The 23669-nt window shown below is 45.4% G+C and overlaps 1 protein-coding gene across 2 annotated transcripts in view; it reads left to right on the top strand.

Moving 5' to 3' along the window:
• Nucleotides 1–5869: 5869 nt before the first annotated feature.
• Nucleotides 5870–23669, top strand: part of DERL1 (derlin 1) — a 34408-nt gene continuing 16608 nt past the window's right edge. Inside the window, exons 1-2 of one of the 2 annotated variants that reach the window (XM_062188046.1) lie at nucleotides 5870–6210; nucleotides 20451–20562. In XM_062188046.1, the coding sequence (XP_062044030.1) occupies nucleotides 6058–6210; nucleotides 20451–20562 (265 nt within the window). In that variant the 5' untranslated portion in view covers nucleotides 5870–6057. The remainder of the gene's footprint in view (nucleotides 6211–20450; nucleotides 20563–23669) is intronic. The other variant, XM_062188045.1, reaches the window with a different exon arrangement.

The following is a 23669-nucleotide window of genomic DNA, read 5'->3' on the forward strand; positions in this document are numbered from 1 at the left end:
CCAGCAGATGGAAGATCTCTCTCTTGCTGTCTCTCTTCTCTCTCTCTGTAACTCTGCCTTTCAAATAAATAAATATATCTTAAAAAATGTTAAATGAAAGACCTGATAATAATGTGTATGGAAAAACACTAGAAGATGGTAAACTTTTCATACTTGTCTCCTCTTTTCAATAAGCACTCTTCCTCCCCTAAATCCTCATTACTTGGTTCCATCTGAGGAAACTACCCACCCCTAATGTTTTTAACCACAAACTCACCCCAATTTACATTTTGGTTAACAGCTGCTTCCTGGTCACGATGGAGACAGGCTTCATGTTTTTGCAATGACTCAGGGCTCTGTTAATATGTCTTTCTTCAGATGTGACACCAACTTTAGTCTTTTTGGAGAGTTTGCCTGTGTCTTGATTCTATGAAGGTCTATACCAAGGATGACGATTTGGGTCCAAGATCAGCTAATAAGAATCCTGCATTTAAATACCACTTACCACTGACTTGAACAATTTTCCTTTGATTCAGAAGGAACACATTTCAGATACTTACTGGTCCTCTTTTGGCATATCTTGAATGAGTATTGATTACGAATATAAACTGAGTTGATGAATATCAATAATTATTGCTTAGATTTGTTGTTCAGGTTATTATGACTTGCAAGATTGTTAGTTAAGTTGGATATGAAAGGGATTATTTTCTTCCAGAAATTTCCTACATAAATGCTTTTGGACTAGCCAGCCTATTTATTTAACATTTCTTGTGTCCTGAGCACTAGTCTCTTGTGTGGTGGGTTAGTATAATAGAACTAGAACCTGAGAGATGCTTTGCAGGTTTTTGTTGTGCCTGAGTGGGTGTAAACAAAGGAGCACCACACATTCATAAAATTTGATGGTCCTTTATTGCCTGTGGTGGAGAGTGGGCCCATGCTCTAAAGAACTCTAGACCCTGAAGCCCAAAGCAACAGGGTTTATAAAGGCAAAAACTGCAAAATTGGGAGGGGAATACATGGTTGCTAGGATCGGGGGGAATACATGGTTCCTGGGGTCAAGTTGACCTAAAACCTATGGGAAAATAGTATCAATTAGAATCTTGACAATACCAGTTATAATCTTAACAATCTTAATTATAATCTTGACACTAATCCAGGTATTGGTTTTAATCATATGTAGAACATAGACAAATTACATTTTTATCATTAACCCAGGTGCAGTCTATCTACTTCCAAGCTTGAGCGATCATGCTAGGGGGTTTCTATGCTCTGCCAAGTGTGATGTAGTGGACTGCTGTTGTTCAATTCTTTTAGATCATAGTTTCAGACCAGAGTCTCATGGTGTGTGTGTGGGGGGCACATTCCCAGAATGGAGTCTCAGGTTCTCCAAAATGGAGTCCCTACTGTCAAGGTGTTACTTCATTTTATAAATAACTTTCACATTTATCACGGAGGCAGAGTGGTTAGAGATGAGTGACGGAGTCAGGCGGAGCTGAATTTGGATCGTAACTTTCCAGTTATGTGACACTGGCTAAGTTAGTTGATCTGTGTTTCAGTTTGCCTTTGGGGATGAGTATGAGGGCGAGGTGAGAAGATACATGTGAGGTACAAGCATAGGGCATGATAAACAGCAGGCTCTCAATCCAAACAACCGTAACGCAGGTGACTTTGGATGAATGAGTGAAGAGGTGATGACTTACTCAGGGTGACACACTTGGCAAAGGACAGCCAGGACAGGAAGGAAGCCAGGATGATACCTGTACAGTGTGTGGAAGGCTGACTTTATTTGGTGTGTAGACACACGCACACACACACACACACACCAGGTATCACAGCAACAGATGAAAAATGCTTTGTGTGCTGTTTAGTAACTCCCGTGTTTCCTAGCACAGTGTGTCAAAATTTGAAAAATTTGTCAGACTCGTGGCTAAAAACACAGGACTGGTTTTGCCAGGCATGACACGGCTAAATTATTATTCTTGCCATCTTTGTTTGCAAGTTAGGACTAATGAGCATGCCTCCTAATTAACATAATGATTAATTACATATCTACAATATTGTTTGAACTTCTTGAAGAAAGCGACAGGTCTCTCACAGGGTGGCATTTCTCTGTGACTGCTGGGACAGCATATTTGGGTCATCAGCCCTCTGGGACAGCATCACTCAGCATCACAGCACCATGCCTCCACGCTAGGCGATACTGTGCTCTACTGTTGGTCTCCCTCCCGTCATTTTTCCTAAGTTCTGTTTTACAACAAGAAAGATATTCAAACCCATTTTTTTCACTTCTTCATCTTTCTGATTTCTGATAAACATGTTCCTTTCTGAACACATCTTATGTTTTAAAAACTAATTTCTAGGGCTGGCTCTGTGGTGTAGCAGGTAAAGCTGCTGCCTGCAGTGCTGTCATCCCATATGGGTGCCGGTTCGAGTCCTGACTGCTCCTCTTCCAATCCAGCTCTCTGCCATGGCCTGGGATAGCAGTAGAAAATGGCCCAAGTCCTTGGGCCCCTGCACCCACGTGGGAGACCCTGAAGAAGCTCCTGGCTCCTGGCTTCTGATTGGCCCAGCTCCAGCTGCTGCAGCCATTTGGGGAGTGAACCAGTGGATGGAAGACCTCTCTCTCTCTCTGTTTCTGCCTCTGCCTCTCTGTAACTCTGCCTTTCAAATAAATAAATCTTTTAAACAATAAAAAAACCTAATTTCTTAAATACACAGTACACATACTTGTACACAGGACATTTAAAAGGTACAAAAGGATAGGTGTTGAGACATCTTCCCAACCCTATCCCCAGCCTTAGTTCTTCTTCCCAAAGGTAACCACTATTTCAAGAAAATACTGTACTTATATTTCTCTGTGTGCTTTTTGTGCAATACAATGGCATACTATGCATGTCACTCTTTTATCCTTAATACTATGTCTTACAGATCATCCCACGTTGGGCTTATCTTTCCCTAAGAAATGTTGCATAGTATTGGATTATGCAGATGATCCATAGTTTAGTTAATTTTTTTAAAGATTTATTTTATTTGAAAGACAGAGTTACAGAGAGTGTAGAGACAGAGAGAGGTCTTCCATCCACTGGTTCACTCCCCAAATGGCTGCAATGGCTGGAACTGCACCGATCCGAAGCCAGGAGCCAGGAGTTCCTTCCAGGTCTCCCACATGGGTGCAGGGGCCTAAGGACTTGGGCCATCTTCTACTGCTATCCCAGGCCATGGCAGAGAGCTGGGTCGGAAGAGGAGCAGCCGGGACTAGAACCGGCACCCATATGGGATGCGGGCACTTCAGGCCAGGACGTTAACCTGCTGCGCCACGGCGCCGGTCCCTAGTTAATTTCTTATCAGCCGATATTCAGCTGTTTCTGATCTCTCAAAAAAAAATGCAGCAATAACTATCCTTGCACATTTAAAAGATGTTGGATCCTATCTCAAGCTGAACTTCCTAGATGTGCATTTAACCATCACCAAATTGCTTGCTGTATGTAGACGCTGTGCCAGGGTAGTCTCATCGAAATTCATGACAGTGTCCATTTGCTCCACATCGCCACATTTTGTTTCTAGAATCCAGCCTGGGATCATTTACCTGCTGTGTGTGTGTGTGTGTGTGTGTTTTAATGATGGCTTATTTTGATGATGCAAACACAGGGACTTCTTTACAAGTGAAGTGATTAAACGCTACAGCAAGCCATCTGGGCAGATTGGGGATGTCCTCTATTGAAGATGGCTAGGAATAAACCACCTTTGTGTTTTACATCTTGAGTAGTTTATTACAACATGGAGTGATTTTACAGAGAAACAAGAACCCTGAATGCTCATCTGATCTGATGGCTCTCTGAGCACCATCTGTGTATCACCTGCCTCTGAAGCACCGAGGGAATGGGGGAACGGGCTTTGGAAAAATGCAGAGTTTTAGGCCCTCCCCAGACTTATGAAATTTGACATCTCTGAGGGGTGGGCGAAGAACTCATTGGTAATCCCTATCCCCACTATCATTTGCAAACAACTGCTCCATCCTCAGGGTAGGACAATCTGCAGACAGACAGGTACTCTTACTAATCAACCTTTCAAAAATTACAAAACAATAACACGTTCACTAACAAACATCTCAAAAAGACAACAAAGTGAAAAAGAGAATGGCGATAACATTGATACTGCTTCAAATGCTGGAATCAATTTCTCTCATTTCAACCCTCACCACAGTCCTGTGAGTTCAATGCCATTATTCCCTTCTTTTGCCCCATTTTACAGCTATAGGAACTGGATGGCAGAATGGTTACACAAGTTTTCCAGTGGTATTGCTAATAAGTGCTATTGCCATGATTTAACTTTTGTTAATTTCTAAAGTCTGAGGTTGAATTCCTGAACACTCCCTGTCGAGAGCACAATAAATACTGCTAGACATTGAGCGAATACTGTTCTTGCCTTTTTGTGTGTGCACATGCACTCAATGAATCCATCGGAGAAACCTTCCTTAGTCCTCGGTCTCAGCTATATAACTCCTATTTTCTCCAAGTGTCTCTTCAGTATAATGGGTAGTGGGTTCAAAAAATGAGGGTGTGTGTGGGGGAGATGTAGAGAGGGAAGCTGAGGGGCCATCTCCAAGTAGCATCTGTTAGTTACACATTAGCTTTTACTTTGTATCAAATTATCTTGTAAGATTGTACCAATTTATACTCCCACCTGCTGTGTACCAGCCAGCAGTTTCCGCATATATTTCCTATGCCTGATACATGTTGCATGGTCAATCAGTTGTAGATAGTTAGTGCCTTTTTATTTGGTAAAGACCACTACTGCTCGTTGAGACCAAGGACATGTTTTCTAAAATAATAGAACGTTGGAAACTTTGCTATTTGAGATTGTCAGGGTCAGTGGAACCTCCCATTCTTGCTTGGAGGATCTGAGCCATGCAGGCCGCTTAGTCGCAGGATTCTCAATCCAAGCATGAAGCTTAGATAATCAATTTTCAGAACCAGCATTTCACATCGATCTTAACTCTGAGGTTTCCAAGGAAAAGACTTTGAGTGTGCTTCTCAGCTCAGTCCCAGGCCTCACGTTCACACTGCTCAGCTTTGCTCTGAGCCTATCAGAAGCACTGCTTCAATTAATTTTTACCCCAAACTCTCCCCTTCCATAATCCAATCACGACCCGGAGTGTAGTCTTGACTAAGTCTTTGTTGAACACAGGAGGCCCGAAATCTGAAAACAACAGGAGCGTGCTACTGAAAAGAATCTTAAAGCAAGACTTGCGTCTGCCCGGAATCTACACCCAGCGTGACGAACCGAACTCGAAGTCCAGATTATTTTGCTCGCGGTTCCTCCAACGCTGTTTTCTGCTCCCACATCTTTGCCTGGCTGGCTCAGCCCAAACGCTTCCTCCTCCAAGCAGCTCTCCCAGGCCATCCTCAGCTTAAAGCAGCCATCTGTCCTCCCACCCCTCTCCTATCCCGTCGCTCTGCCCCACCATCCCGTTTTATTTTCCTTATCAGTCTCTGAAATTATCGTAGCCCATCAATTATTATCTATCCATCGCCTTGAGGACGTAAACTCTAGGTGAGAAAACGACGACTGCGTCGCCTGACAAACACTTGGGGAACGAGTGAACAGATAAATGAACTCCCCACGTACCCTCCAGGTGGGCGCACCTGTATCACAACTCCGGCGAGAACCCAGCGGAGGGAATTCGGCCTCGCCATTGGCTGGCGCATTTGCCGTTGCTCCTGGCAACCACTGTTTCCCACCAGTCGTGTCTCCGCCCGCCCCGGCCACGCCCCTTCTGGCCCCGCCCCGGGATGCCCGAGCCACGGCCTCGCTGTTTTAAAAAAAAAACAAAAATCGGCGCTCGCTCTTTAAGAGGCGGGACTTCTGGTCTGATCGTCCGCCGACGCCGGAAGGGGAAGTTTTGCCCCGGAACGCTGCCTCGCTCGTCCGAATTCGGTGGCGCCACGTCCGCCGGTCTCCGCCTTCTGCACCGCTGCTTCGGCGGCTTCCGCCTAGACACCTTCCACTCGCGGAGCCGGCCGCGTCGTGAGGGGGCCGGCACAGGGGGTGAGGCGGCCGGCCACCTGAGAGGCGAAGATGTCGGACATCGGGGACTGGTTCAGGAGCATCCCGGCCATCACGCGCTACTGGTTCGCCGCCACCGTCGCGGTGCCCTTGGTCGGCAAACTCGGCCTCATCAGCCCGGCCTACTTCTTCCTCTGGCCCGAAGCCTTCCTCTATCGCTTCCAGGTACTGGCCGGCGACGGGGGTGTGGAGACTACAGGCCCCAGACGGCCCCGCGGCGGCGCGGCGGGGGCCGGCCTGTGGTGGTCGCGCGGTGCCTGCTGGGATTTGTAGTGCGTCTCCAGCGGTTTAGGGCGGGGTCGTGTGGAGGTCTGGAGCGAGGGCCTGGGTACCTGGAGACATGGGTTTGGTCTTGGGAGAAGGGCTGACCTCAGTCGTAGAGTACGATTGTGCTTCCCGGCCCCCGCACTCGGTGATGGAGACAGTGAGAAGGTAAGTCAGTCGTTAGTGTATTCGACGCCACTGTTGAGCTGCCTGGGTCCAGCAGGAGCAGTGCCCTCTGACCTTCCTCTGCCGCCCACGTGGGTGGCGTGGGGGTGTCAACCTGACCAACTTCTGCCTGAGTTGCTTTCATGTTAATAGAGGGTGTAAAGTCCCCCCCACCCCTTTAACAGGAGTGACTTAAAGGCAGATATTCAAAGAATGAGTGTATTTTTCTGTGTTCCCTCCCCAGGCCATGACCTGGTGTCTGGCATGTAATACTTGAACATATGAAGGAATGAGTAAGGAGTAGATTGCTCCAGAAGTGGAGGCCTTGTTATTTTCTTTGACACGAGGAAACAGCCCGGATAATGTTCTGGCCAGATAATGTTAGTTTCTTGGAGGTTATCTTTGTTTAGTAGGTCGTGTGATTTTAAATTTGTAATCCGTGGAATGAGACTCCATGAGCTGGCAATTTCAACACATTACTTGGCCTTGTCTTCCCTTTCCTTGCGGGTATTATTTTTTTGGTCACCTTTGCTGGTTTTCATCCTTTTTTGACTTTGGAGTGTTGGGATGTGCCCCAGGGATCAGTTACAGAACCTCTTCTGTAGCCCCTTAGGTGATCTCACGCAGCTTCACGCCTTTAAGTACTTTGTGTAACCGGAAGGCTGTCACATTGAAATAACAGTGTAAATATCTTCAGTCCAGGTTGGTCTCTTGATTTCCAGTTTGGCACACCCAACAGACTGCGTGAAATGACCATTTGGATGACCTCCAGGCATCTCTCTCAGATTTAATGTGCCCTTTCCCCCGTTGCTTTAGTAGCACATAGCAGCTCCGTTACTACAGGGATTCAAGCTTGTAGCTGTGGGGTCATCCTGGAGAATGTTTTCTTTCATAGCCCCAGTCTTTCAGCAATTCTTGTTGACGCCGCCTTAAACCCTTATGCAGGATATGGTTCCTTGTCGTTTGCCTTTGCTCGCTGCACTCATTCCAACCTTGTCCCGTCTCAGTCTTTTCTGCTGGACACCTGGAGTGATCTTTCAAAACATAAATCGGGTTCTGTGAGTGCTCCTCCCATGACCCTCCCGTGTCTTCTCAACTCCACGAGTACAAGTTGCTAGCGTGTTCCTCAAGGCCTCCCCAGCCCCAGACCACTCGGATCTTACTTCCTAGGGCTCTCCACTGTATTTGTTAGTCTCTATGATGGAATCCCTGCCCAGGGCTTCACACGAGTCATTTCTCAGCCTGCGGAAGGTGACCATGGCTCCGTGGTGAGCCTCCTTGTGTTCCTCAGGTCGCTGTCCAAATGCTGTCCTACTCGCAAGGCCCTCTGTAATTATCTACATCAAATAGTATTCTTCCGTCACTCCATCTTGCTTCTCCTTCATTTTTCTTGCTGTTTACCATCCCTTAGTGTTAGCCCTCTACCCTTCAGAGAACGTCTGTGAGAGCCAGGTCTTTGTCTTGTCTGTTCGTTGCCTAGATAGTCCCTAGCACATAGCAGTGCATATTGGTTGTATTCATGGTAATAATTGGGCACTTTCTATGTGCTGGGCACTGGGGATACAATAACACACAAGACAGAAGGTTCCAGGTTTTCCATCCCAGAAAATAGAGGAAGAGCCATATAATGGAGGGTGGTGGGGGAGTGTAATAGTTGATAGGGTCTTCCAGAAAAGCCTCAGAAGATGTGTGAAGAATGTCCTTGGGTCTGACTAGAGACAGCCAGCCTTCCAGAAAGAAGGAATGGTAAGGGAAGGGCTTTGAGGCGGGACTAGGAACAGAAAGTAGAGTGGAAAGCTGTACGGGTGAGGATTGGTAGGTGGGGGGTGGGGGGTGAGTGCAGTAAAGCAAAGATGATGGGAACGGAGATTGGGGCTAGAGTAGAGAGGACTTGTAGGTCATGTTAAGAAGTTTGAACTTTGGGGACCGGTGCCATGGCTCACTTGGTTAATCTTCCGCCTGCAGCGCCAGCATCCCACATGGGCGCTGGGTTCTAGTCCCAGCTGCTCCTCTTCCAGTCCAGCTCTCTGCTGTGGCCCAGGAGGGCAGTGGAGGATGGCCCAGGTGCTTGGGCCCTGCACCCGCATGGGAGACCGGGAAGAAACACCTGGCTCCTGGCTTCGGATTGGCGCAGTGGCGGCCATTTGGGGAGTGAACCAATGGAAGGAAGACCTTTCTCTCTGTCTCTCTCTCTCACTGTCCACTCTGCCTGTCAAAAACTAAAAAAAAAAAAAAAAAAAAAAAAAACTATTTAAAAAAAAAAGAAGTTTGAACTTTGACAGCACTGTGAAACTTTTGTAGCCTTTCAAACCAAGGACTGATAAGATTGCCCTGATTAGTTTGTGGGGCGGACCTGCTGTGTAGGGAAGGACTAGGTAATGGGATCAGAGAGAGATGCAAGTTAGGAGACAAGAGGGTTGGTGGGCCGAGGTCGCTGTAAAGCTCTAGAGAAACGGATGGAGTCGGGGGTTGGAGTGGACAAGGGTGCAGCCGAGTGGATAGGAAGGGAGACTAGGTGGTGGAAACAGGACTCACTTTATGTAGGTGGGGCCCTGTCCGAGACAGGGACTGTCTGGGGTGCGGGTGGGGCAGATAGATGAAGGAGAATTATGTTTTGTCTCATGTGAATTATGTGTTACGTCTTGAGATGCAGCCAAGTGGAGAAGAAAAGTTGGTAGTTGGATGTAAGAATGTCATTCGAGAGCACAGCTGGGGTTGCCTCATTTTCTTTTTATTTACTTTGATAAATATTTGCTGACAGAGTGCTTGTGGTGCACTTACGCCTGGTGGCATGTTGAGCAATGAGCGTGTATGGTGAGCAGTGATTATAAATCATTCTGTGAGCAGGACGTGTTCAGAACTGGCCGTTCAGCCCGGCTTGCAAAATCTTCCAAGTTGCACGCATGTGCAGTCAGGTGAATGGACTAGTGAGATGGCAAAGCCTTCTTAGTAGGCCATAGCAGTATAACATTCAAGGCTGTGAACTGCTTAGGAAGAGTCATCTTCCCTTTCAAACCTCCCGTGATTTCCCCATCTTCCCTGCACTGTTTCTTCTGGGCTTGTTGTCACAAGCCTGGCAGAACCTGCTGGCAGGAGGCAGGATGGTGCACTGGCGCCCAGGTGTGGCAAGGCTCATGCCCGCTCTGGAAGACTTTAGCTTTCTGATCATCTGGAGGAGCTCATTTGAGAAAAATGGCACCTGCAGGGCTGTGGGAGGACCTTGTGTAGCGCGCTTTAGCCAAGTTTCTGCCAGAGCTCGTCTTTCCTTAGGAGCGGGATCTCTGGGGTAGGCATTTGGCTCAGCAGGTAGGTTGCTGCTCGGAATATCTGCATCCCATGTTGGAGTGCCTGGGTTCCAGCCCGGCCCCAGTCACGCTTCCTGCTAACGTGGGTGCTGGGAGGCGGCAGATGGTGATTCGAGTACTTGGGTCCCTGCCACCCATGTGGGACAATCAGATTGAGTTCTGGGCTCCTGGCTTTGGCCTGGCTCAACCCTAGCTGTTGTGGACATTCAAGGAGTAAACCATTGGATGGAAGATCTTTGTTCCTCTGCCTCTCTGCCTTTCAAATAAAAAGTGAGCATTAAAAAAAATAAAGCTAGATTCTTAGCTTAAAAAACCTTAGGGGATGATTGTTTTAGAATTGTACATTCATGTTAGAAGTGATGAAAGTTATTTTTTCCTCTTATCTATAGGTTTCCTGTGTTTAGGTTGTTGGTTTGGAACTTCAAAGACTAAAATGTAATATTTTGGTTTGGATAGCTTGGAACAGATATGTGCTAAAACTGTACCGTTGGGGCTGGCGCTGTAGCGTAGCAGGTAAAGCCTCTGCCTGCAGTGCCGGCATCCCTTATGGGTCCTGGCTGCTCCACTTCTGATCCAGCTCTCTGCTGTGACCTGGGAAAGCAGTACAAGATGGCCCTGCACCTGCATGGGTTACCAGGAAGAAGCTCCTGGCTCCTGGGTTCAGAGTGGCCCAGCTCTGACTGTTGTGGCCATCTGGGGAGTGAACCAGCAGATGGAAGCCTTCTCTCTCTCTCTGCCTCTATATCTCTGCCTTTCAAATAAATAAGTAAATTTAAAAAAAAGTTAAAACAGGCTATACTGCTGCTCATAAGTTCTCCCTATTCCAAATCTTTCAGACTTAAACTCATCAATCAGTAGTTCACAGTGATGAAATCTCTTCATATTGATCCCTGATTAATTATGAGACTTGGCAATTTCCTGCTACCCTAGTGTTTTCTGAAATTATGTCTCTCAGTGCAGCCTGAGCAGCGATGTTTCTTCATTTCTTTGGACAGAATAACACATCACCCCCTTACGTCTGTATCGTGCTTCTCCATGTAATATCTCGGTCAGTTTCCTATTTAATAGACAGCTGCACTTTCAGTTTCGTTTGAGTGAGTCAAAGTTAGTTCTAAGCTGTCTTGTTTAGCTCCTTTGCTTAATATCTACTAAAAAAAAATAGTTCGATGGTTAGCAAAACATTTTTGAAGGTGGTTTTGTCCAAGTCAGTCATAGTAAGCTGTTTTTTCCTTTTCTGTTAGAGGTGGTTGAATAATGATCTGAAGGCCCAACAGAGCCCCTTACTGAATGTGTGCCATTAGGTAACTTCTTTATCTTGTCTGAGCCTTGATTTCTTTTCTTTCTTTTTAAAAATGTTTTTTAAGATTTATTTGCTTATTTGTAAGGCCATGTTACAGAGGAAGAGGGGGAGATGGGGCGGGGGGGGGGCAGAGGGAGAGAGAGAGTAAGAGAAAGACATATCTTCCATTTACTGGTCTGCTCCCCAAATGGCTGCAACATTTGGTACTGGGCCAGGCTGAAGCTAGGAGCCTGGAACTCCATCTGGTTCTCCCACATAGGTAGCAGGGACCCAAGCACTCGGGCCATCTGCTTCTGCTTTCCCAGGCGCAGTAGCAAGGAGCTGGATCCGAAGTGGAGCAGCAGGGTCCCTGACCGGTGCTCATATTAGATGCTAGCGATACAGGCAGGGTTTAATTTGCTTCACCACAACCCCAGTCCTGAGCTTTAATTTCTTTACCTAAAAATGGGGGTAATATAGTACCGTGTTAACTGTTCCTTGACTCTGTTGATGATATGATGGTCTTTCAGTTTACTGCAACATTTAGGGTGTGTGTGTGAGGTAACAGGGTAAATGAGTATACTGATTGCAAGATATAGCCTACCTCAACCTGAGGAATGGTACCTATTTCAAGTTTGTGTTATATAGAACACACACACAGAATTTTTTTTTTAAAGATTTATTTACTTGAAAGGTAGAGTTAACAGAGAGTGAAAGATACCTTCCATCCACTGGTTCAATCCCCAAATCCCCAATTGACTGCCACAAGCCAGGAGCCTAGAACTCCATCTGGGTCTTCCAGGTAGGTGTCACGGGCCTAAGCACTTGGGCTATCTTCCACTGCTTTCCAAATGCTTTATAGCAGAGAGCTGGATGGGAAGTGGAGCAGCTGGGACTTGAACCAGTGTTCTTATGGGATGCCGGTGTTGCAGGTGGCAGCTTAACTTGCTGCATCACAGTGCTGGCCCCAGAAAAATGTTTTTAAAGTGCCTGGTAAATAGTCTAAGAAGCCTGTTCAAAAATTGTCGCTTATTTTTATTTATCAGCCAGTAATAATTCCTGCCTTACTGCTTTTTCTCTATGGATAGTAAAACATTCTAATTTTAATTTGTAATTGAAATTGAAATGTATCTGCTGGGTTATTCTATTTTTTGTTCTCTTAAAAGAGTTACAGAGAAAGAGAGGCAGAGAGAGAGAGAGAGAGAGAGAGAGAGGTCTTCCATCTGATGGTTCACTCCCCAGTTGGCCGCAACGGCCAGAGCTGCCCAATCCGAAGCCAGGAGCCAAGAGCCAGGAGCCAGGAGCTTCTTCTGGGTCTGCCACATGGGTGCAGGGGTCCAAAGACTTGGGCCGTCTTCTACTGCTTTCCCAGGCCGCAGCAGAGAGTTGGATTGGAAGTGGAGCAGCCAGGTCTTGAACCGGTGCCCATATGAGATGCCAGCGCTTCAGGCCAGGGCGTTAACCTGCTGTACCACAGTGCCGGCTCCAAGAGACATTTCACATATGATAAGAAGGATGGTGAACTTAACCTCAAGGCTGAACGTGGAGGTAGAATTGTATTGGCTAGTGTTTTGGTACATACAGTTAAAAATCTTTGTGTTCCTGTTTTGCTGTGGTCTGCAGGTAGGGTTACTCATTAGATCATTACTTTGTTTTTTGACTCATTGAGTTTTTTAGTGTGTCAGTGGGAAAATGTGGCTATTATAAATTTATGGCTTGCTATATATATATATTTTTTTATTTGAAAGGGCTACAGAGAGAGACAGGGAGCTTCCAACCATTGGTTCACTCCCCAGATGTCCACAGTGGCCAGGACCGAGCCAGGCTGCAGCCAGGAGCCAGGTCTCCCTTGTGGGTAGCAGGGGCCCAAACACTTGGGCCATCTTCTGCTGCTTTTCCCAGGCCATTAGCAGGGGGCAGCCGGGACTTGAACTGTTACCCCCATTTGGGATGCTGGTGTCTCAGGTGGTGGCTTGATCTGCTGTGCCAGGATGCTGGCCTCTATGGCTTGCCTTTAAATGCTCAATACATGAATACAGTCAGCATCTGGATCCAGAAACGACATTCTCGGTACTCCCAAAACCTTCCTTCTGTTTCCTTCTGCCCCCTCCAAAGGTAACCACTATCTTAACTTTTAACACCATAGATTATTATTGCCAGTTTTTGTCCTTTCTGTCAATGGGGTACACAGATTGTACTCTTGTGCCGTCTGGCCTCTTTCATCAGCAGTGTGTTTGGGAGTCACTTGTGTTGTTGTACATGGTTATAGAATGCCCATTCTCTTTGTTCCATTGTGCAAATATACCTCAACCTCTATCCATTCTACCATTAGCAGACCTTTTGGATAGCTTCCCATCTTTGGCTATTAAGAATTGTGCCACTGTGAATAATCTTGGTGAACATAGGTATGCATTTCTGCTGGATATATATCTAGGTGTGGAATCAAAGCCCGGAACCAGGAACAGCATCCAGGTCTCCTACAAGGGTGGCAGACTTTGAGCCATCACCTGATGTTTCCCAGGCACAATAGTAGGGAGATGGATCAGAAGCGAGGTAGCCAGGACTGGAACCAGCACTCCAAGTGTGGGACACAGGTGTCCTAAGTGGTGGCTTAACCAGCTGCACTATAACACCAGTCTTTTAATTTGTTTAAATAAATGGAAGGGGCCTTTTCTTGGCTACCTGGTGTTTCTAAAAACTGAAAAGGCCACTGGGGCCAGTGCTGTGGTATAGCAGGTAAAGCCGCTGCCTGTGGTGCTGGCATCCCATATGGGGACCGTCCCATTTGGGCGCCAGTTTGAGTCCTGGCTGCTCCACTTCCGATCCAGCTCTCTGTTATGGCCTGGGAAAGCAGTGGAAGATGGTCCAAGTCCTTGGGCGCCTGTACCCGCTTAGGAGACCTGGAGGAGGCTCCTGGCTCCTGGCTTCAGATTGGCGTAGCTCTGGCCGTTGCAGCCAATTGGGAAGTGAACCAGCAGATGAAAGACCTCTCTCTCTCTCTCTCTCTCTCTCTCTCTCTCTCTCTCTCTCTGTCTCTGTCTCTGTCTCTCTTCTCTCTGTGTAACTCTGACTTTCAAATAAATAAATAAATCTTAAAAAAAAAAGGCCATGGTCTTTGCCACACAGATGCTCATCATCTTGCTTGGAGAACATTGTAAATTTACTTAACTCTAAATCAACCCATCCTCATTGGTTCAGAAAAATCTTTGCTTTTGTACCTAGAAAACCCCCTCTAGACTCTGGCAGTCATTTCTGCTTGCTTAGTAGCAGATTGGGAGGTTATAGTTAAGGGATGGTTGCAACCTGCACTCAGCAAGTTACTGGACTGGCACCTCCACAACAGTAGATTATGTCTGTTTGAAGGTGTTCTATGCCAGTTAACACATGCCTACTTGTCCTTGTTATGGGAGGAACTCTGAGTGGATTACATGAACTCTGCTTAGGGCTTAGCTTTTCTTATGAAAAAACTGAGTTTTTTATGGATCTGGTCTCGAGAGTGCTGCAGAGTAAAATGAGGTGCTCCTCTTGGCGAGTGTGTGGCTTGCAGTCCTCTATTGGGAAGACCCAGGCTCTTTGCACTGCGCCTGGCCACCCTTCAGGCTCTCCAGAGTGGAAAATGTGCCGTTCTACTCTTGGTCCTGAAAATAAGGTCTGTTTCCTTATCCTAACTGTATGCACATCAGTTAGAGAAAACAAGGGGATATAGTTGGGTATCTTCCATAGACATTTCTGAAATATATTACATTGTATGCTGCTAAAGACTTGAGCCATCCCCTGGTGTTTTCAAATTGTAATTTTAAAGTCATATAAAAATAATATTAAGTTTCTTTCTTAGGTTGATGAAAATAAGTATAACTCAAGGGTAAGCTTAATGAACAGGGAAAAGAAGCGTGAGGTATTTTGACAGACACTGATTTTTAAAGAACAGGTGCACACAGTGCTAAAAATAGTGTTGTGTCATCAGTGTTAGAGAAGCTGTAGGCAAAAAAAAAACCAACAACAACAACAACAACCACGGTCCCTTTTTCAGTATCAGGCCTTGAGTAACTTAGAGGAATATGGGAGTAATTAAACATGTACTGATAAAAGTCAGGCCAGTAAGTGCCTCCTAAAATGCTGTAGTAATAATACCCCCACACACATACATTTGTTTTTACAAAGCACCTTTTAAACGCACTTTCTAATCCCAGCCTTTTACAGTTCCTGTAAGATAAGGAAGGCAGAGGCCACAGGACTATTGCCTTTGGGTAGGTGAGGAAAGCCAACTCCAAAGTCAGGATGGTTCCTAGATCAAGCAGCTGCTTAGGAGCCACGGCCAGGTCTTGTTTGTGGCCCTTCCTCCCTTTGCTTTTCATAAGCAGGTGGACTGAACTTGTAGGTTTACTCTTCGTTCACTTCAAGATTGTATATGTAAGCCGGCGCCGCAGCTCACTAGGCTAATCCTCCACCTTGCGGCGCCGGCACACCGGGTTCTAGTCCCGGTTGGGGCACCGATCCTGTCCCGGTTGCCCCTCTTCCAGGCCAGCTCTCTGCTGTGGCCAGGGAGTGCAGTGGAGGATGGCCCAAGTGCTTGGGCCCTGCACCCCATGGGAGACCAGGAGAAGCACCTGGCTCCTGCCATCGGATCAGCGCGGTGCGCTGGCCGCAGCGTGCCTACCACGGCGGCCATTGGAGGGTGAACCAACGGCAAAGGAAGACCTTTCTCTCTGTCTCTCTCTCTCTCACTGTCCACTCTGCCTGTCAAAAAAAAAAAAAAAAAAAAAAAAAAAAAAGATTGTATATGTATAGTAGTACTGAAAAACTTCAAGATTAATTATGCCTCATAATACGGATGTCACTTGTGAGAGGCGTCGTGAAAATAGCGATCTAGTGTCACAGAGCTGTGGAGTCAGACTGTCTGGTACAAAATCCTAATTCTACCAGTTACTAGCTATTTTTTAACCGTCTCTCATCTTGTTCCCTCAGCTGTAAGATCCATGTCTGGAGTCAGTGCACGTAGAGAAGCCAAATGGCACACTAATTTATTGATTTATTGAAAAAGTCATTAACCAGAATAGGGCAAGTATTAGTGTATCATTCTCCTTTGGCAGGGCAAATTGAGAAATGGTAAGTGGTATGCAAAAACTTTAGGTCTTCTCAAATCATCTCACTGTCTATCCATGTGATTCTTCATACTGTTTCTATGATAAAGTTGTGAGAATATAAAAACTAATTTTAACCTGCTTTACAGGCTTAAGACAGCACTCTTGGGGCCAGCATTGTGGCAAAGTGGTAAAGCTGCCACCTGCAATGCCAGCATCCCATCTGGGTACTGGTTCGTGTCCTGACTATTCCACATCCAATTCAGCTTGGATGTGGATAATGGCTTAGGAAAGTAACATAAAATGGCCCAGGTGTTTGGGCCCCTGCACCCATGTGGGAGACCTGGAAGAAGCTCCTGGCTTCTGGTTTTGGCCTGGCCCATTGCTGCCATCTGGGAAGTAAACCAGCAGATGGATGATCTCGCTCTCTGTCTATCTCTCTCTCTCTCTTTGTAACTCAGACTTTTAAATAAATAATTTTTAATGTTCTTAGGAAGTCATTTTTTGGGTGTGTACAGTGCGTTTTCCCCCATAGGGAACTGGGCTCTGAGTGGTACAGTCCTGTACGTGGAGAATGTAACTTGCCTGCCCCGTCGCTGGCCAGGCTCATTACTGGTGTCCTCCATTCTAGCCACATTGCACTGTCAGCAGTAGCCATTCACTTGCTGTGCTCTTGCAGTTCTTTGGGACTCTGTACCAAGACCAAACTTCCTCTCCTTGTGCCAACTCTTGCTTCTTTGGCAGCCTTCTGCACTCTTGGGGACTCCTGATGCCGGGCCTCTATTTTTCCTGCTTGGCATGTGGTAGTGTGCGGTAAGACACGTAGCTCTTGAGCCAAAAGCCAGCGTCACGCTCGTGTCTACTTCAACCACTGTTCCTTCACATTGTTCTGGGGCACCAGCCAGTGCATTAGATAAGAATGAGAAAAGAAAGCTTATTTATGGATAGGGTGTATGCTTGGAAGTGTGGTTATTGTGAACAGTAAGATGCTCAGCTTTGGTGATTGGGTATAAAGAGAGGAAAAGATAGCTCAATTGAAAACTCTAAAAGCTATGGGAGGGGCCGGCGCTGTGGCTTAGAGGTTAAAGCCTCTGCCTGCAGTGCTGGCATCCCGTGTGGGTGCCAGTTTGAGTCCTGGTTGCTCCAATCCAGCTCTCTGCTGTGGCCTGGGAGGGCAGGGGAGGCTGGCCCAGGTGCTTGGGCCCCTGCACCTGAGTGGGAGACCGGAAGCGGCTCTTGGCTCCTGGCTTCGGATCGGCTGAGCTCTGGCTGTTGCAGCCATTTTGGAAGTGAACCAGTGGATAGGAGACCTCTTTTTCTGCCTCTGCCTCTGCCTCTCTGTAACTCTGCCTTTCAAAAAAATAAATAAATCTTAAAAAAAAAAAAAGCTATGAGAAGCTTCTAGGGTGGGAATTGCATCAATACTGTGTCGATATAACCAATATATTGTTTAGATTCATTCAGAAAAATAAAATATTGAGACTAACCAAGAAGATTGACAATATGTAAGAAAAAGGGTCCAAGGGAGGGGCTGGTGCCTTGGCTCACTGGTTAATCCTCCGCCTGTGGCGCCGGCATCCCATTTGGGCGCCGGGTTCTAGTCCCGGTTGCTCCTCTTCCAATCCAGCTCTCCGCTGTGGCCCAGGGAGGGCAGTGGAGGATGGTCCAGGTGCTTGGGGCCCTGCACCCGCATGGGAGACCAGGAAGAAGCACCTGGTTCCTGGCTTCGGATTGGCGCAGCGCTGGCCGTAGCTGCCATTTGGGGAGTGAACCAACTGACGGAAGACCTTTCTCTCCCCCCCCCACCCCCGTCTCTCTCTCTCTCTGTCTTTAACTCTACCTGTCAAATAAATAAATAAATAAATAAGGGGAGGAAGATTTAACTATTCAACTTTATCAGATATTAAAATTTATTATAAAACTAGAGATTAAAACAACTTGGTATTGGTCTAGACCTCAGTTTCAAGCAGGATAGTCTAAAATAGACATTAAGAAAAAAATAGAATAAATATTCAATGAAAGTAGTTTTTTTAAGTAATTGGAGGAAATATGGGACACTCTGTCAATGGGAATGGGAAACTGAGTGACCATCTAGAAAAAGAAGGCGAATCTCTTTCTTATTCCTTGGATGAACTATGAAAAGTGCTATAATAAAGCTGCGAGCCTTTGATATTCTTGGAGTGAAAAGATTGCATAAGCTTGATAAAGGTGGATACACTTACTTACATCTAATTTTGTTTTAATTAATTTATTTGAGAGGCAGAGATGACAGAGAGAAATGGACATCCAGAGAGCTCCTATTGCATCCACTCTGCAAATGTTCACAACATGCCCTGGCTGGGGCCAAAGCTGGGTGCTTGGAACTCAGTCAGGTCTCCCATGTAGGTGGCAGGAACCCAGTTACTTCACTATCACTGCTGCCTCTGAGGTATGCATTAACAAGAAGCTGGAATCAGGAGTAGAACTGGGACTCGAAACCAGGCATTCTGATATGGGATACAGGCATCTCATCTATTGGGCCAAATGCCTGTCCTCATTGCTACCTTAGAGAGAGGTCTTCTATTCACTGGTTCACTCCCCAGGTGGCCGCAATGGCCAGAGCTATGCCAATCTGAAGGCAGGAGCCAGGAGTTTCTTCCAGGTCCCCCATGCAGGTGCCATCTTCCACTGCTTTCCTAGGCCACAGCAGAGAGCTGGATCAGAAGTGGAGAAGTGGGACTCGAACTGGTGCCCATATGAAATGCTGACACTGCAGGCAGTGGGTTTACCTGCTATGCCACAGCGCCAGCCCCCTGTTACTTCTTGAAAATAATATTGGTAAAAAAACCTCATCAGTTGTTGTTAACAAGGCTTATTTCTTACTGCAGACCCTTCTGTATTGTTTGTTCAGGTAATGGTTTTTAAGTCATGTGCTCATATTATCTATTTAGCCAATTTTTTTTTTTTTTTTTTTTTTTAGTAAAAATCCCTGGTTAAATTCGTTTTGAGTATGACATTTTTGAATAAGGTTTATCATCCCTAAATAGAGATATTATAAGATTATTGTACTGTTGGAAAAGAAGTCTTTGCAATTCATTTTTGTCATAGGCTTAGTTGTATGATCTCAGTAACTAATGATGTAATTCTTTTTAAAAATGTTTGTTTATTTATCATCATCTACTTTAAAGAGGGACAGAAAGATAGAGGAATCTTCCATCTGCTGGTTCACTCCCCAAGTGCCTGCCACAGTCAGGGCTGAGCCATGCCAGAACTCCAAGTCTTCACATGGGTGGCAGGAGCCTGAGCACATGACCCTTCTTTGGCTGCCTTCCAGGATTGCAGGAAGCTGGATTGGAATAGAGGAGCTGGGATTCAAATTGGCGTTCTGATAAAGGACATGGGCAGCCTAGATGTGCCCCAACACCTGTCCCAACCATGTACTTCCATAGCATTGATTTTTTTTTAAAGATATATTTATTTATTTGAAAGAGTTACAGAGTGGGAGAAGCAGTGAGGGGGAAGGGGTCGTTCGTCCACTGGTTCACTCCCCAGATGGCTGCAATGGCTGGAGCTAGGATGATTTGAAGCCAGGAGCCAGGAGCTTCTTCCAGGTCTCCTACATGGGTGCAGGGGCCCAAGCACTTGGACCATGTTCCACTGCTTTCCCAGGCCATAGCAGAGAGCTGGATTGGCTGTGGAGCAGCTGAGACTTGAACCGGAACCCATATGGGATCCCAGGAGGCAGCTTTGCTCCCTATGCCACAACATGGGACTGCAACATGGATTTTTTTTTTTAAAGACTTTTTAAAATTTATTTGAAAGACAGAGTTACAGAGAGAGGTAGAGATAGAGAGGTCTTCCATTTGCTGGTTCATTCCCCAAGTGGCCACGATGGCTGGTGCTGAGCTAATATGAAGCCAGGAGCCAGGAGCTTCTTCCAGGTCTCTCGCATGGGTGCAGGAACCCAAGCACTTGGGCCTTCTTCTACTGCTTTTCCAGGCCATAACAGAGAGCTGGATTGGAAGAGGAGCAGCTGGGACTAGAACCAGTGCTCATATGGGATACCAGCGCCGCAGGCTGTGTCTTTAACCTGCTGTGCCAAAGGGCCAGACCCCCAACATTGATTTTTAAGAACTTGTTTAGAAATACTTATTGCTTATCCATTGGTTTGCAAATTGATGTGATTGTAATTTATATGAACTTTTCTTCAGTTGTTTTGAATTGTATTAGTAGTATCATTTTGAGAAAGCTTTGCAAAGGTTAATTTAGTTAAAAGAAAAAATTAATCAGGCTTAGAGAAACTAACAAATGTCTTTATTTTGATTCTGACAGATTTGGAGGCCAATCACTGCCACCTTTTATTTCCCTGTGGGTCCAGGAACTGGATTTCTTTATTTGGTCAATTTATATTTCTTGTATCAGTATTCTACTCGTCTGGAAACAGGTAAGTCATCTGTAGATGTTGTAAATATTTTTTTCTTCTAATTTGCTAATTCATATGTTTGTTTTCTTGGAGGAATTTTGAGGGCAGGTAGCATTTGGTAAGAAATGGTGTAATGATTGTGTTTGCTCAGTGAGTGCCAGGACTGTGCTAAGCACTGAAGTTGTTTGTCCTTTACTCTGTAAAATGTCAGAAAGTATAAGTAGCACTTTTTTTTTTTGCTGAAAAAAGAACATATTAGAGGTTTACGTTTCCTGCCTGTCTCCTTAGTGACTCAGCTGTTTGCTTCTCACTTGATTAGGTGATCTCATTCATTTCTGTTGTAGAGCAGTCCTTGTCATTTAGTGCAAATTGGGTTGGAGTGTATATGTTGTCTAAAGTGGGCTTGAGAAATACTGCTGTATGCAATTAGAAGCCTAGAATTACTCTCTGTAATTGAAACACTCAACTTTAAAATGTATAGCCAAGATTTAATAATATGGTAGTGTCCGATATGAATCCCTGTGTGATGCTTAAGATACGCTGTAAGAATCTTTTCTTAAATTATCTTATAGAATTGTTGTATCTTGCAATATCTTATATGCTGTTAGAAGTTAGAAACTGATGTGTGTGTCAAAATAAGATTATAATTTTGCTAAACCTAAATGATTTAGAAAAGGTTGACTAACTTCAGAGACTTGATGAATTTGCTGGCTGTTAAAAAGAAAGACATCATTGTATTAACACAAGGGTAATGACTGCTATTGGGAGGGACCTGACACATTCCTTGAGTTTTACAGAGAGGAAGAAGAGATGGAAAGAAGTGATTTGACTGAGGTAAAAATGGACAGACAGAAGGCCTCTCACTGTCATGTCAGGGATTTCATTCTTAAATATATCAAAATACATGATTTTTCATCTTCTTTTTTCCAGTTGGATCTGATTATGGTGCTGACTTGTTGAGCATTCATTCTATCCCTCTGTTACAATTTGCGGATTAAGTTGTTGGAGTAATGTTGTTTTGTTGTGGTTTTTATTTTTTGTTAATATCAGCATTCAACTCTAGATTAAGGTGGATGATCTGTGACCAATAATTTAGAATTTTATTGTGGTAAATTTCAGACATATACAAACAAAAGTAAAAAGAAAGATCAGTGAGCTCCTCTTCTTAAAAAATTGGGATTGGGGGCCTGGCGCTGTGGTGTAATGGGTAAAGCCACCGCCTCCAGTGCTGGCATCCCACATGGACGCTGGTTCAAGTTCCGGCTGCTCCACTTCCGGTCCAGCTCTCTGCTATGGCCTGGGAAAGCAGTAGAAGATGGTCCAAGTGCTTGGGCCCCTGCACCCGTGTGGGAGACCTGGAGGAAGCTCCTGGCTCCTGGATTCAGATTGGCACAACTCTGGCCATTGCAGCCAACTGGGAAGTGAACCAGTAAATGAAAGACTTCTCTCTTTGCCTCTCCTTCTATTTCTTTGTATCTCTGACTTTCAAATAAATAAATATTAAAAAAAAAAAAAATTGGGATTGAATTCATGTAACATAAAAGTATCCATTTTAATTACTTTAAATGTATATGATTCAGTGGTCTCTTGTGTATTCAATGTTATGCTTTCATCACCACAATCTAATTCCAGAATGTTTTCATCAGTCTCCCTAAATCCAAAACAGTCATTCTCCATCCCCCCATATCTCTTCCTTCTGTGGGCAGCCACTGATCTACTTTGTGTGTGAATTTGCCTCTTTGAGACATTGCGTATACTCTGTTTGTGACTAGCTTTTTTCACTTAGGGTAACGATTTTCAAAGTCTCCCTGTGTTGTAGTGTATGTTGGCATTAACTTCTGTTTAAGCAGCATTCACCTCTCACAGTTACAGCTAGTTCTTTAAAAAAAAAATGTTTATTTTCATCTATTTGAAAGGCAGAGCAACAGAGAGAAAAGTGAGGAAAAAGAGGGAGGGAGGGAGGGAAGGAGCGAGAGATCTTTTACCTGCTTGTTCAGTTGAGCCTGTAACAGCTTGGGTTGGACAAGGCTGTAGTCAAGTCAGGAACTCCATCAAGGTCTTCATATGGGTTACAGGGACTCAAGCGCTTGGGCCATCATCCTCTACCTCCCAGGTACATTAGCAGGGAGCTGAATTGGAAGTGGAATAGCTGAGACTTGAGTCAGCGCTCTGATATGGGATACTGGTATCCCAAGCAGCAACCTAATGCTAAGGCAACACCTGCCCCTCATAGCCAGTCTTGTTTTATCTATATTTATGACAGTCTATCTCCCCCAGTTATTTGAAGCAAAATGCCAGGCATCATATCATTTCATTCATAAATATTTTAGTATTTACCCTGAAAATATAAGGACTTAAAAATAATTCTGTTGCCATTATTAAACCTAAATGGGGGGGTAGGGGTGGCACTGTGGCGTAGTGGGTAAAGCTGCTACCTGCAGTACCAGTATTGCATATGGGTGCCAGCTCAAGTCCCAGCTGCTGCTCCACTTCCAATCCAGCTCCCTGCTAAGCCCTGGGAAAGCAGTAGAAGATGGCCCAACTGCTTGGGCCCTTGCATCTGCGTGGGAGACTGAGAGGAAGCTCCTGGCTTCAGATCGGTGAAGCTCGGCTGTTGAGGCTAACTGGGGAGTGAACCAGCAGATGGAAGACCTCTCTCTCTCTCTGCATCTCCTTCTTTCTCTGTGTAACTCTGACTTTCAAAGAAATAAATCTTAAAAAAAAAAAAAACAAAAAACCTATATTGTAATAATTCTGTGGTCACTTCTTATTTCTATTTTTTATTTTATTTTTTAAAAGATTTATTTCTCTGAAAGAATTACACAGAGAGGAGAGGCAGAGAGAAAGAGAGGTCTTCCATCCACTGATTCACTCCCTAATTGGCTGCAATGACCAGAGCTGTGCCGATCCAAAGCCAGGAGCCAGGAGCTTCTTCTGGGTCTCTCGTGTGGGTGCAGGGGCCCAAGGACTTGGGCCATCTTCTACTGCTTTCCCAGGCCATAACAGGGAGATGGATCGTAAGTGGAGCAGCTGGCATTTGAACCAGAGCCCATATGGGATGCTGGCACTGCAGGCAGCGGCTTTACTCACTACCCTCACGGCGTTGGCCCATACTTCTTATTTTTAAA

Source organism: Lepus europaeus, chromosome 4 (assembly GCF_033115175.1).
Source record: "Lepus europaeus isolate LE1 chromosome 4, mLepTim1.pri, whole genome shotgun sequence".
In the NCBI taxonomy this organism is placed as follows: domain Eukaryota; kingdom Metazoa; phylum Chordata; class Mammalia; order Lagomorpha; family Leporidae; genus Lepus; species Lepus europaeus.